Below are 15,856 nucleotides of genomic sequence, written 5' to 3' on the forward strand. Positions count from 1 at the left end.
TATATACTCGAGCTTGTATTTGTCAGAATCGGCATTTAGGTTGTCCCTGTAACACATATATTGGAGGCAATGTAATATAATAGATATGCACATGGTGTTGGGGTCAGACATCTTGGGTTCAAATCCTGGCTCTACCACCTGAACTGTGATCTTGAGAAATTTATATAACCTATATGAGCCCCATTTTCGCCCTCCATCTAAAGAGGGAAGGTTCTTCCAGTGTTATTACCATTACATGAACTAATACAGGGGGCCAACAAACTTTCTCTGTAAAGAGTTAGTAAAAGCAAACAAAAAAACAACAAAAAAAATGGGGCCTGGGTGTAGCTAATTGGTTGAGTACCTGCTTCCCATGTATGAGGCCCGTCCTGGGTTCAGTCCCTGGTGCCTAGTAAAGAAAAACACAGAAACAAAATAGTAAATATTTTAGGGTTTCTGGGCCTATGTGGTCTCTGTTGTAGTGAGAAAGCAGCCATAGCCAATATGTAATTGAATGGGCATGGCTGTGTTCCAATAAAACTATTTATATGAGTAGGTGGGACATTGGATTTGGCTTGTGGGCTGTAGTTTGCTGAAACCTGAATTAATATGTGAAAACACTGTTCAGTGCCTTAGCCTAGGCTTTCAAGAAATGTAACTTTAATTTAAATGTTACCATATGGGGCTTGAAAAGGCAATCATGAACATCCTTTTTTCCCAATAAGAAAATCCAAAAACATTTTCTTGGCCAATTAGTCTATCAGATGTAGATGCCATAGTTATAATGTCTTTTTATGGTATGTATTCCCTAGTTATGTGTATATTTTTGAAATTGGCTTTTCTCCACATATTCCCATTTGTTCTTACTCCATACTTAAATAATTTAATAAAACTTTGTTCACTTGTGTTTTTGACATGTGTCTTAGTTGTGACCAGAGTTAATTTTTGCGTCATCTAACACAATTTCCTGAACTTCCCTGGTGATAAGGATAGAAGACTCTGATTCAGGAGGTCTGGGATAGGATCTGGGAATTTTTAAAAAATACCCCCAGATGATAGGGAAGTTTGGGAAGCTGTCAGAGGATAGCATCTGCCCTTCCATCTGAACTACAGCACTTATTTGGGTGTGTGTTTATTAGAGAAGTTGTAGGTTTATAGAAAACTTATGTGTGAAATACCAGAGTTCCCATATACCACTCTATTAACATCTTGCATTAGTGTGGTGTGTATGATACAATTCATCACAGACTGTTTTTATAATTATTATCAACTATGGGCCATCGTTTCCAATAGAGTTCACTGTGTTGCATGGACCTATGATTTTTAAAAAAATTCTAGTACACTTATTTTAATTTTAATTTTTGTGATGGAAAATGTAAAACTTTATGAAAACATTCCCATATTACCCATCACTCATCTTCAGTAATTATCATTTCACGCCACTGTTGCCTTGCTTTATTTCTGTATCCCTTTCCCTGAATTATTTTGAAGCAAATCCCAGACACAAAATCATTAAACATTTCAGTATATATCTTTAAAAGATACAGTATCTTTTAAAAAAATATATAACCATAACTTCACTGTCTTCATGTGTACACACACACACAATCCTTCATATCAAATATCTAGGCAGTGATTAATTTTTCCCTTGTTTCATGATGAGTTTGGTTTGTTTGAAACAGGAGCCAAATAAGAGCCATATGTGGCAGTTTCTCAATATGTTGTCTCTTTAGTCTCTTTTGATTCCTTCTCTTTTTCTTTCTTTTTGAATGTTGTAATTTATTTCTTATAAAAAACAGGGTCATTTGTCTTGTGGATTTTTTTGGTGAGATGCAGCAGTTTTTTAATCTATGTATGATGTTCTTCCTGGAAATTTTATCCCAAGTTGCAGATAGCTGTTCATATCACACTAAGGCAGTTTGCTTTTCATCTTTTATGGAGTTGTAATTTTGGGGATTGTCACAGTGTAACCACTTCCAGTTACTTTTTAGATTACTTAAATTTTTTTTTTCATTTAATTTTATTTTTTAAAGAAGGTAGAGTTTTACAGAGAAATCATGCAGAAAATAGTTCCCGTATACCCCTCCTTACACACAGTTTTCCCTGTAATTAACATTTCGTGTTAGTATGTACCTTTGTTACAAGTGATTAGGTTACTTTTTGAGTAAATACATTTCCTTGGTTCAAAAATAAAATGAAAGGTATTTAGTGAAAAGTAGCTTTCCAACCTGGTTCAGTTTTGCCCTTTTTTTTTTTTTCTAATGTATTTTTCTAATGTGTCTTTATGCATAAACATTTATTATATTGTTTTTTCAAGGTGATTAAAAACATTTTTTTAAAAGATTTGTTTATTTCAACCCCGGCCCCCATTCTTTGTGCTCACTGTCTACTCTCTCTGTTGTGTGCTCTCTCCACCTGCTTGTCTTCTTTCTAGGAGGCACTGGGAACTGAACCTGGGCCCTCCAATGTGGGAGGGAGGCGCCCAGTCACTTGAGCCACTTCTGCTCCCTGCTTGTTTTGACTCTCATTGTGTCAGCTTGCTGTCTTGCTTGTCTTCTTTAGGAGGCACTGGGAACCAAACCCAGGACCTCTCGTGTGATAGGTGGGCACCCAATTGCTTGAGCCACATCTGCTTCCCTCAAGATGATCTTTTTTTAAAGGTTTGTTAGAAATGACATCCAACACTTGGAACTGTGAGGTCATAACCCCAGAATAATTAAATCTGTAACATTTCTTTATTTCTTTGACCTCCCTTCCTTGAAAACAAAAACAAAAACAAGATTATTGAACCAAAATTAGAGTGGTCGAGGTATGTTTGGGTTTTTATTTGCCTTCCTCAGACCAACAAGTATATACCTTGTAATATAGGAGACTTTGTATGGACTTGAATAAAAAGTGTGCTCCCTTCTTTCCTGAGGGATAATTTTTTTTGGGAAAACCTTACCTTATATTTGGGGCATTTTTGGTAATTCTAATAAAATTGAATTAACCGATTGAATTAAAATTGAATTAACAACTGGTAACCATTGTAAACAATGGTAAAATAAGATTTGAAAAGGTGAGTTGCAAAGATATTTATTATGTGTGTGAGAGAAACATTTCGACTGTCAGGTGTAAATATATAGAATTAGAATAATGGTTCCAGTATGTCTCAGTAGAAAATTCAGCAAAACCACACACACATACACACACACACACACACGTCTGGTTTAGGCAAGACTGCAGGTTTTTTATTGCCTAGGTCAATGGGAATTTTTTGATATAAGCAAGGTAGTTTTGTTGTTGTTGTTTTTTAAAGGAGCTACCAGAGCTTGAGCCTGGGACTTCATAATGTGAAGCAGGCACTCAACTTCTGAGCTACACCTGTTCCTGAAAGATAGTTTTTCAAGGATTACTCTCTCTTACAGATTAATTTTTAAATACTTTTAATGGGGGGAGTGGGTGTAGCTCAGTGGCTGAGCTCCTGCTTCCCATTATGAGGTCCTGGGTTCACTCCCTGGTACCTATTCAAAAAAAAACAAAAACAAAAACTTCTAATGGGAAATTTCAAACATATTCAGTTAAACTGAATAGTACAACAAATCCCTTATGTATCTATCACCTAGCTTCAGGAGTTCAGATTAATTTTTTAATGTGCTGCAAAGCTAGCTTGCATTTTAAAAAAGGTTCTTGTTTGGATACTTCTTTTATTTAGTAATGGAGAAAGAAGGTATAAAAAAGGGAATTGAATTCATTTAAATGTTTGTGAGCAATATTTGTTTTCTTCCAGAGTGCAGAGATGTGTGGCAAAGTGATAATAGGCATATTTGGGAGCTTAGAAACAAAATATTTTTCCATTTTAAGTATGTGATCAGTTTATTCTATAATGTTCTTTCATAGTGAGTTTGTTTTATTATATGAATCATATTTGCTTATAAAGAGAAGAACTTTATAAGGCCTCTGCTCAGGCCATGTGATGCTGGTGGATGTAGATGGCTCCATTAACGAGAAGAAGTGATGTCACTTAAGCAGGGTTTTTTAGTATGAATTGGAATCTAAGTGCTTATTGTTTCTCAAACCTGCTGTGCATGAGAATTACATGGCAAATTAAATACAGATTCTTTGGCTCTGCTCTGGATCTATTGAATCACAATATTGGGGCAGGGTGAAGCTTAAAATCTTGTGTTTTTATAAAGCTCCACATGGTTGTGACCTGAAGCTAAGTTCAGGTACATGGTACCATGTATTCAACAAGTATTTATGAGCATTTACTATTCACCAGTCACTGTTCTAGGTTTTTGGGATACATCAGTGAACAGAACAAAAAGTCCTGACCTTGGGGAGCTTACTGTCTAGCCGGGCTCAAGTGATTGAGAACAACATTTAGTTGTTCTGGTTACCATGGTACTTGGTGGCTAAGAAATACCTTTGACCTCCATTTTGTGGGCCAGGAATTCAGAAAGGTCTAGACTGGGCAGGTCTTACTTGGGAGTTTCTCAAGGAGTTCTGTACAGATATTGGTGAGGGCTGCTGGATGTCCAGAATGCTCACCCACGTGGCTGGCGGCTGATGCTGGCTAGCAGCAAGGAGCTCAGAGGGTTGTCAGCTGGCGTGCCAACACATGACCTCTCCAGCAAGTTGGTCTGACTTCATATGTGATGATTGGCTTCCCCTAGAGTGAGCACACCAAGAGAACCCAGTGGCAGCGACAGGCAGTTGCCAAACTAGTCTTGGAAGTTACACAGCATCACTTCTGCATTTTATGAGTTATAGGCAAGTCACTAGTTTGGCCTAGATTCAAGGGAAAGAGGTCATAGACTCCAGCTCTCAGTGGGGAGTAGTGTCAGAATTTGCCAATTCATTTTAAAGCTGCCTAACTGTTGTGGTTTTGCATTTTGAATATGTTGGAGACATTGTTAGAGATGAGATTCTACGTGGTACTCCTTTTCTCTAAACCCCAAATGGAGAGTGTGTTCATTCTAGAGAGCAGTTTTTCTCAAGAGGGATCTTTAATAAAGGGAGTGCAGGTATAGCTCAATTTTTAGGGATGGCCTTATGAGACCATGGCACCTGAACTGGATGTGACTATTCACAATTGTAACTTCCTGCGTTGTAACCTGGCTCTGCTTTCTGGAAGTTGTAAGGAAACCAGGTGACAAAGTGAGATAATGAGTCAGTACAAAGCCTTCACTATGTAAAGCCCAGAAAAACAAGCCAGAGTTGATGGTCTTCTGGTTACTGAGTATGGAGATTGTCTTCACAGACAGAGGCTAAGCCACTGTTATTTCTTTTCTGTTCTGCAGCTTCAAGAAAGGGAGGTGGTGATAGAGCACCCCTCTTCAGGAAGTGACTGGTCTGATGTGGATGAGGTCTCCACTGTCAGATTCTCTCAGGAGGAGCCAGTCTCTCTGAACCTCTCAGTAGTTTCAGAGCCTTCACCCTTCACCCCTGACTATGTCATGTACCCACCTCATTTGTACAGTAGTCCTTGGTGTGACTATGCCAACTATTGGACCAACAGCCCCAAGCCTTCTGGCTACCCCTCCATGGGCAGCAGCAGCAATGACACTTCCCAGGTTGGGAGAAGCAGCCGGAGCCTCCTGAGTGATTATTCCTCCAATTCTTCAGTGAGCTCCCAAAACCGGTCCAGAGACCTGGAGGCAACAGAGGAAGGCAGATCCCAGAATTCTCGTTCATTTCATTTCTCAAGAAGTTCAGAAGAAGAGGTGAAGGAGAAAAGAACATTCCAAGAGGAGGTGCCGCCACGTCCTTGTGGAGGACACGCCTCTGGCTCCACATGCAGCTCTCTGCCAAGGAGTCACCGGGAACCAAGCCTAGAGGAGGGTTTCATTGATACCCATTGTCATTTGGACATGCTCTATTCCAAGTTGTCTTTTAAAGGGACCTTTACCAAGTTCAGAAAAATTTATAGCAGCTCCTTCCCTAAGGAATTTCAGGGCTGCATCTCTGACTTCTGCGATCCTCGGACACTGACAGATTGCCTATGGGAGGATCTGTTGAAAGAGGATCTGGTTTGGGGGGCCTTTGGTTGCCACCCTCATTTTGCACGTTACTACAGCGAGAGTCAAGAAAGAAATCTTTTGCAAGCCTTAAGGCACCCCAAGGCTGTGGCATTTGGGGAAATGGGCTTGGATTACTCGTATAAGTGTACCACGCCTGTCCCGGAACAGCACAAGGTAATGAGGGTCTCTTTAGTTTGCTTATAGTTTTGATTCTTCTTTGAGTTGCCAAAACCTAACAATGAGGTTTTCTCTACTTTTGGAATTAAAAAGAATTTATGTCCCTAAAAATGTAATTGCTTTTGTCCAGACCATCTAGATGTCATTTGTCAAATGCTTCACAAGCAATTTAGCTTTCAGCTTTGCTATATCAGTGGGGTTACAGGTCCTTTATGATTTCTTACAGCTACAAATATCAAAACTTTTTGCTTTGCTTGTGTTTTGTTTTTTGTTTAATTAAACAATACTGTATGTTTTTATTCTGTTTTTAAAGTTAAATATGCCTATGGCAGAAAATCTGGGAAATACAAAAATGTATAAAGAAGCATATTTCCCATTCAACCAGAGATAACCACCACCACTTTTACAATTTTTCCTTCCATTATTTTTCGAGCACGTGGATTTGGTTAGATAAGAGTGACTGTAGCATTTTATTAGAAGTTTCTGATTTGAGAAGGAGCTGGGCAAGGAGAAAGACCCTCACGTCCAGATTTCTCTTAAAGAACTGGAGAACCCATGCTGCCTCTCCACAGATGCCCAGAGGCCTGTTCAGCATGGGGCCTGCCCGCTGGGCCTGACAAGCAGGAGCGTGGGCTGCAGCCTGGGCCGCTGGGAGTGCCACCTTCCCTTTTGGCGCTGTATCAAGGCTGGCTGCATCTGCTTCCACAGGGCACTGGTGCTTGCTGTGCCTGTCCATACTGGCATCTGCTGGTTACTTGAGTGAATTGTTTAAGAGAAGGGAGCATCCAGAGTCAGCCATTTCTTAATTTTCACTTGGCCAAAGATAATATTCAAAGGAGGTGTCAAAACTGTTTGGATGACTTAAGAACCAAAACTTTTCTACTTAGAAGATAGAGATTCCAATTTGAATACAATTATCCATGACAGCCAATAAACATGCAATGCTTAATAGCTAATGTACATAAGAAACAACTTTGGATGTTTCACTTCTAAGAGATAAGAAGGGGAGCTTCTTTCTGGTAAGTTTGCAAGAACCTGTTAAAGTTATTACATTCAAAACAGAATGGTTACAAGTATACATTTTGACATAAGGATGCATATTCAGACAGGTGGGTAGGATTTTATCTGTGTGAATGTTTACAGTTTTTGACATCTAATGTGTTTCTAATATAACTAGTGTTTTTTCCCCCTAGAACTAGGTCTGTCTTGGACATTGAAACAGCTTCTTGCCTTTTCACTTTTCAATACTAATCTAGGGAGCTTGCATCTTTCTGGCTTGAAGTGGTAGTTTATTAGCCAGAAGTGAATGGAAAAATAAATGTGTGGCGACATGGGAAATAAATAGATTTTTAAGAAAGTGAGACAATTAACTATTTAATATTCTGCTTCCCCACTGGTTTTTATGGCATAGGGCAGGTGTGATATGGGAAGGAAGAAGAACAATTCAAGAAATTCCTAGAAATGTATGCTCTAAGACAAATGGAAAGAGGAAGGAGGAGTGTTATATTGAATTGTGTTGCTATTTGTTGAATGCCTATGCTGTGCCAGGAGATGTGCTAAATATTTCAGAGTAATATTTTTCATGTCCTAAGTGATTATGGCATCATATCTGCATATACAAGTACCAGAGGGCATGCAGCACAAGGAACTGAACTTGAAGTTAGTTAGAGCATAGGGTGATAAATAAGCTCTGGCAAGTATCATTTGGCCTAGCTAGATGGGACTCAAAACTGGAAAGTGGTGATTGGGAAATGTATATACTATTCAGAGGAAGTAAATTGCTGGAAGGGGAAGGGCAGAACTGCATGTTAAATAGAGGAAAATAAAATATTTCTGTAGAGGCACGAAGGCTGGATGAAGGAAGTGGATGTGCTGTATTCTTGATGTGAATCTAAAAACAGGATGAAGTGGTGGTGACTAGCAACGGCGCTAGTTGGATGGCTGCCCTGAGCTGCATTTGCCTGAAAGCATAGTGGTTGGCAGGTTGTCCTGCTGAATATTTTATCTTGCAAAGGGAAGAAGAAAAACCTATGCAAGGACTATGTCTGGCCAAGTGATAAGCTGCCAGGTCTGGTTTGTTGTAAGAGTTACCTACTGTTTTCTAGAATAGAAAAAAAAGCAAAAGAATTGGGGGGGAAATTAGTGGTTCTTCTGATACCCAGAACAAAGAACCATCAACCTTTTCCTTGCTTTTCTGCATGTTCACAGAGAGACTCCTATCTAACTCTTCAAAGTTAGGTTCTGGTTAGGTCCTGGACCAGTTCATGTGTTAGTTGCACACATCAGCCAAGATGATCATCACAAGTCACTGCTATCTGTGGTTCAAAAGCCAGAGAGGGTGGACGGTCCTTCCCCACCCCTGGCTGGCTCAACTGTGTCTTTGCTGCCTCTGCCTCTATTTGTGTTTGACTAGAATTAATTATTGAGGTAACGTGTATGTAAGGGAGGCAGTTTAATTTTGGAATCCCTGGAAATAATGAATCACTGGGGAGCCTGAGCTTATGCAGGCAGAAGAGAGTAATTATGCTGGGTAAATAATTTCTCCGCACTTAGTTCACTTCTGTTATTTTTCAGCTGTGTTCCTGGTCAGTACAAATGCTCTAGATAGCTCCTGTGTGTGGCTCAGCCTGGACGCTCAGGCACAGCCTCGGAGTGCACAGTACCCCACAGCTCCTGTTTTCTCATTAGCCTTTCTTCCATTAATTTTCACCAGTTTTGAAATTGGGATGTGTTTTACAAAGCATACATTTGGAAGATTAGTGATGTGTCTTAAAATTGTCTTTAGAATCAAGGAAATGTGTGTTGTATGTACATGCTTTGTTTTTTTTTCTTTCTTTTTTTAATTGCTTGTTTTTTTTTTAAAGTTAATAGATCACAAGGCATGTTAACATTAAAAAAACATAAGAAAAAAACAAAAAACATAAGAGGTTCCCATATAACCCACTCCCCACCACATCATTTTTGTAAATTATATTTTTTGAAGATATATACATCACACAAAAAAATTACATTAAAAAATATAAGAGGTTCCTGTATACCCCCACCCCCCTACATGCTTTGTTTTTAAATTAATTTTTTTTTTAAGTAGTTTTGAGTTTTTTTCCACTTGTGAAAATTTTCCTGTTTCATTAAATACAGTTTGAAAAAAATATGCTTTTAAACAGCTGTGAAGTATTCCACCTCGGGACTATAATAATTTCTTTATACCCTAAGTCATAATTTTTTAGAGGTAGGAAATAAAAGTTGCAATTGGAATTTCTTGAAACTTCCTGCATATGCATAGGGCAAAAAGGGCAGATAAGCGTTCAGCTGATGTTTTGGGGATGCTGGACTACGGAGGGGCTCCATCTTCAATAGATATTGGAACTAGCTGATCTTTAAAGCTCCGACCAAGCATTCTATAATTTTGGCACCTACAGTCATCTTATTCCAGTTCAAAACAGGTTAACTAAAAGTTTCATTAGAATTGGTACTGGCTATTTTGAGAAGAGGCTCAGAAGTGCTAGACTTAAAAATGTCTTTCTCATTGAAGAAGGAAATATCACTTAACTTAAATTACCAAAAGCATCTCTTTTGACTTCATGTTAAAAATGAAAACATAAATTATATTCCACAATTGAAAAAACTACTTATGGAAACATTTAGTTTTTAAAATGAGGTTTTGCTTATAATGAAATAATGCTTTTTGTTTTGTGTCCTAAATTTGACCTTATTAAAGGAAAGAATAGATTCAAGCCCTACTTTTAAAATTTTAAATTAGAACAATATGTATATTTTACTAATGAGATGTAGATTAAAAAGAGTGAAGTATATCTGTAGGTATTGACATAGAAAGATATCCGATTTTGGTTGAAGAAAGAAAGCAAGGTACATAAAATATGTGTACTATTCATTCTCTCACCAAATATTTGAGCACCTTTTGAGAGTTAGGTCTTGCGCTGGGTACACAGTGTTGGATAGGGGAGGGGGTGGAAATCCGTCCATCTCCCATCCCCAATGAATGTCAAATGTATCTGTGCAATTATTGGCATAGGAAATGGTCTGGGAGGATACAGTGATGACCCTCGGGAGGAGGAGGAGGAGAGGTTGGGGACTATGAGGGAAGGACATGAACTTTATCTTTGATGTTCTTGATCCCTGCCCTGTCCTGCTCCTTCAGTGCCAGACAAGCACTACATAGTGGTTACTGGATGGACTGCTTGGGCCTGAATCTGAATCCTGGCTCTGCAGGTACTAGCTTAGGCGTCTTGTGAAAGTTAATTGACCTCACTTTGAACTTCAGTTTCTTTGACTGTATGATGCAGCAGTACCTATCTCAGGGTGACTGCGAGGATTAGATGTTATAATGCACCTAAAGTGCTTTAAGCACTGCCTGGTTCTGTAGTAAGCATTCACCAAATGTTCATTATTATTGTTTGTTACATTATTTAGTTCAAAAATAAAGAACTGAAGACAATGGGGGTACCCTTCGGACTAGGTGTTCTGGAGGTAACTGACTTTTTTTTTCTAAGTATATAATCAGTGGTATTTGATATAATCACATAGTAGTACATTCATCACTTCAATCATTACTAGAGCATTTTCGTTATTCCAAGAATAATAAAAAGCATAAAACAGACAAAAAAAAAAACCCCAAAAACCCTTATCACCTCAATTTCTCCAAGCTTCCCCTACTGTACATACCTGCTATTCTGTTTCTGTCTCTAGGTTATTTGCATTTTTATTTTGTATAGATGGTGTCAAGTAGTAGGTAGTACCTTGTGTCTAGTTCCTTTCCCTTAGTATAGTTCTTTTTTTTTTTACCCTTAAAGGAAGATTATTAATATATTACCATGTACTACTGTCCATAGTTTGCTTTGGTTGTATTTTTGCCTATTAACATGCATTTATTCAGTTAAGAAAAACAGTCTTATATTAATATATGCAATATTACCCATATTTATATTTCATATAGGTTTCACTATGCTATACAGTCCCATGTTACATTTTTTCTAGTAATATGCATGACTTTAGACTTTTCCTTTCAACTACTGTTATCCCATATAATAGCACTGCTAGTTATAAACACTGTGATGCTTTCACCATTTTTATTCATTTCCAGTGATAAACATACAACTTTTTACCAGTTGGGCATAGATTAACTGTCAACTTTCCATTCTCTACCCTCCTCCTGTTTTCTGGTGACTTATATTCTAATTATTAACTGCATGAGTTTGCACAGTATATTTAGTTCATAATAGTGCAGTCATACAGTGTTTGTCCTTTTGTGTCTGACTTGCTTCACTCAACATAATATCCTCTAGGTTCATCCATGTTGTTATATGCTTCACGACTTCATTTCTTCTTACAGCTGTGTAATATTCCATCCTGTGTATACGTTACATTTGTTTATTTATCAGTTGATGGACTCCTGGGTTGCTTCCATCTTTTGGCAACTGAATAGCGCTGCTATGAACATTAGTGTGCAGATGTCTGTTCATGCCACTGCCCTCAGTTCTTCTGGGTATATACCTAATATTGACATGATAAGTCTCCATTCAAACAGTCCTCCACAGTGGCTGTACAATTCCACATTCCCACCAACAGTGAGTTAGTGTTGCTATCTCTCCACATCCTCTTGACACTAGTAGTTTTCTGTTTTCAATAGTGGTCACTCTAATAGGTGTGAAATGATAACCTAGCTTTGATTTGCATTTCCCTAATTGCTAGCTGGTGAAGTTGAACATTTTTTCATGTGTTGTTTTGCCATTTGTATTTCTTCTCTGGACAAATGTTTGTATTGTCTATTCAAGTCTTTTTGCTTTTTTTAAATTAAAAAAATTTTTTTTAGGGTACTGGGGCCGGGATTGAACCCTGGACCTTGTGTGTAGGAAGCCAGTGCTTGACCACTGAGCTACATCAATACCCCTGAGTTGGTTTTTTTGCCTTTTTTTTTTTTTTAAGATTCAGTTTTAATTATCTCTTACACCGCGCCCCCCCCCCCCCCCCCGGCTGTTTGCGCTTACTGTCTGCTCTCTCTGTCTGTTGTATGCTTGTCTTCTTTTTTTTTAAAGAGGCACTGGGATCCGAACCTGGGACCTCCCATGTGGGATGGAAGTGCCCAGTGGCTTGAACTACCTCCATTCCTGCTTGTTGTGTCTCTTCATCGTGTTGTCTAGTGTCAGTTTGCTGTGCCAGCCTGTTGTGTCAGCTCGCTGTCTTGCTTGTCTTCTTTCGGAGGCACTGGGAACTGAACCTGGGACCTCTCATGTGGTAGGTGGGCACCCAACTGCTTGAGTCACATCTACTCCCCTGTTAGTTTTTTTTGTTTTTAGGAAGTATTGGGGACTGAACCAGGACCTCCCATGTGGGAAGCAGGTGCTCAACTGCTAGAGCCACATCCGCTGCCTTTGTCCATTTTTAAAATCAGGTCATTTGTCTTTTTATTTTTGAGTTGTAGCATCTCTCTATATATCATGGATATTAAACCCTTATTGGATGTGTGGTTTCCAAATACTTTTTCCCATTGAGTTGGCTGCCTTTTTACCCTTTTGACTCTTCCTTTGAGGTGTAAAAGTGTTTAATTTTGAAGAGGTACCATTTATCTGTTTTTTCTTATGTTGCTCATGCTTTGGGTGTAAGATCCAAGAAACCACCACCTACCACAAGATCTTGAAGATGTTTCCCTACTTTTTTTTCTAGTCGTTTTATGTCCTGGCTTTTATTTTTTAAGATTTATTTTTTATTTATTTCTCTGCCCTTGGCCGCCCACCCCCCCCAGTTGTCTGCTCTCTGTGTCCATTCGCTGTGTGTTCTTCTGTGACCACTTCTTATCAGTGGCACCAGGAATATTTGTTTCTTTTTTTGTTGTGTCTCCTTGTTGTTGTGTCATCTCTCCGTGTGTGTGGTGCCATTCTTAGGCAGGCTGCACTTTCTTTTGCGCTGGGCAGCTCTCCTTACAGGGTGCACTCCTTGTGCGTGGGGCTCCCCTACGGGGGGGGGGACACCCCTGCATGGCAGGGCACTCCTTGCATGCATCAGCACTGCACATAGGCCAGCTCCACACGGGTCAAGGAGGCCCGGGGTTTAAACTGTGGGCCTCCCATGTGGTAGGCGGACGCCCTATTTGTTGGGCCAAGTCCGCTTCCCTGTTGCATCATCTTGCTGTGTCAGCTCTCCATTTGTGCGGCGCCACTCCTGTCCTGGCTTTTATATTTAGGTCTTTCATCCATTTGAGTTGATTCTTGTATAGGGAGTGAAATAGGGGTCCTCTTTCATTTTTTTTTTTTTTTTAAGATTTATTTATTTTATTTTATTTTATTCCCCCCATCCCCCGGTTGTCTGTTCTCTGTGTCTATTTGCTGCGTCTTGTTTCTTTTGTCCGCTTCTGTTGTCGTCAGCGGCACGGGCAGTATGGGCGGTGCCATTCCTGGGCAGGCTGCAACTTTCTTTCACGCTGGGCGGCTCTCCTTATGAGGCGCACTCCTTGTGCGTGGGGCTCCCCTACGCGGGGGACACCCCTGCATGGCACGGCACTCCTTGTGCGCATCAGCACTGTGCATGGGCCAGCTCCACACGGGACAAGGAGGCCCGGGGTTTGAACCGCGGACCTCCCATGTGGTAGACGGACGCCCTAACCACTGGGCCAAGTCCGTTTCCCTCTCTTTCATTCTTTTGATTATGGATATCCAGTTCTCCCAGCACCATTTGTTGAAGAGACTGTTTTTTCCAGTTAACATGGACTTGGTAGGTTTGTTAAAAATCTGTTGGCTGTAGAGGTGAAAGTTTATTTCTGGACTCTCAATTCTGTTCCACTGGTCAGTGTGTCTGTGTTTATGCCAGTCTTGTGCTATTTTGATCACTGTAGCTTTGTAAGGTCAGGCAGTGAGTGTCCTCCCACATTGCTTTTCTGTTTTAGGATGCTTTTGGCTATTCGGGTACACTTTCCCCTCCAAATAAATTTGGTAATTACCTTTTCTATTTCTGTTAAATAGGCTGCTGGAATTTTGATTTGTATTGCATTGACTCTATAAATCACTTTTTGTAGGATTCACATCTTCACGGTATGTAGTCTTCCAATCCATAAACATGGAGTGTCTTTCCATTGTTTAGGTTTTCTTTGATTTCTTTTAGCATTGTTTTGTAGTTTTCTGCATATAGGTCCTGTACATCTTTGGTTAAATTGATTCCTAGGTATTTGAGTGCTTTTATTGCTATTTTAAATGGAATTTTTTTTCTACCTCAGGTTGTTCGATACTAGTGTACAGAATCATTACTAATTTTTGTGTGTTGATCTTGTATCCTGCCACTTCACTGAACTCTTGTATTAGTGCAAGTAGCTTTGTTATAGACATTTCAGAATTTTCTAAATATAGGATCATGTCATCTGCAAATAGAGTTTTATTTCCTCTTTTCCTATTTCAATGCCTTTTTTCCCTCTTTGTTTAATTGCACGAGCTAGAACTTCTAGCATCGTGTTGAAAACAGTGGTGATAGTGGGCATCCTTGTCTTCTTCCTGATTCTAGAGGGAAAGCTTTCAGCCTTTCCCCACTGAGTATGGTGTTGGGTGTGGGTTGTTCACATATGCCCTTTGTCATATTGAGGAACTTTCCTTCTGTTGCTAGCTTTTGTTCTCATCAAGAAGGGATGCTGCTGGGGAATTGGATATGGCTCAACTGATAAGAGCATCTGTCTACCATCTGGAGGGTCCAGGGTTTCATCCCCAGGGCCTCCTGACCTGTGTAGTGAGCTGGCCCACGCGCAGTGCTGTCGCTCGCACAAGGAGTGCCGGGCCACCCCTACGCAGGGGTGCCCCACACGCAAGCAGTGCACTGCCCTGCGTGGAAAAAAAGAAAGCGCAGCCTGCCCAGGAGTGGTGCAGACACACACATGGAGAGCTGATGCAGCAAGATGATGTAACACAAAGGAGACACAGTTTCCTGGTGCCTCCTGATAATGCAGGCGGACACAGAAGAACACACAGCGAATGGATACAGAGCAGACAACAGTTTGTATTGGGGGGGGGAGAAATAAATAAAAATAAATCTCAAAAAAAAAGGGAAGGATGCTGGATTTTGTTGAATGCCTTTTCTGCATCGATTGAGACGATAACATAGTTTTTTTCCTTCAGTTTATTAATGTGATATATTACATTAATTTGATTTTCTTGTGTTGAACCACCCTTGCATACCAGGAATAAATCCCATGTGGTAATGGTGTATAATTCTTTTGATATGGGGTTGGATTCTATTTGCAAGTATTTTATTGAGAATTTTTGCATCTATGTTCATTAGAGAGGTTGGTCTGTAATTTTCTGTTCCTGTAGCATCTTCTTTTTTTTTTTAAAGATTTTATTATTTTTTTATTTCTTCCCCCTCCCCCCATCAGCTTTCTGTGTCCATTTGCTGTGTGTTCTTCTGTGTCCGCTTGCATTCTTGTCAGTGGCACAGGGAATCTGTGTCTCGTTTTGTTGCATCATCTTGCCGTGTCAGCTTTCTGTGTATGCAGCACCATTCCTGGGCAGGCTGCACTTTTTTTCGCGCTGGGCAGCTCTCCTTGTGGGGCACACTCCAGCGTATAGGGCTCCCCTACACGGGGGACACTCCTGCGTGGCACAGCACTCTTTGTGCACATCAGCACTATGCATGGGCCAACTCATCACACAGGTCAGGAGGCCCTGGGTTTGAACCTTGGACCTCTTGTGTGGTAGGCGGATGCC

General features: G+C 40.0%; 1 protein-coding gene across 1 annotated transcript in view; it reads left to right on the top strand.

Moving 5' to 3' along the window:
• The window catches only part of TATDN2 (TatD DNase domain containing 2), a 36,089-nt gene that overhangs the window by 9,113 nt on the left and 11,120 nt on the right, over nucleotides 1-15,856 (top strand). The window contains 1 exon segment of the mRNA XM_004452694.5: nucleotides 5,262-6,155. Within this exon segment, the coding sequence (XP_004452751.1) occupies nucleotides 5,262-6,155 (894 nt within the window).

The sequence above is a fragment of the Dasypus novemcinctus genome, chromosome 26 (genome assembly GCF_030445035.2).
Source record: "Dasypus novemcinctus isolate mDasNov1 chromosome 26, mDasNov1.1.hap2, whole genome shotgun sequence".
NCBI classification, from domain to species: Eukaryota; Metazoa; Chordata; class Mammalia; order Cingulata; family Dasypodidae; genus Dasypus; species Dasypus novemcinctus.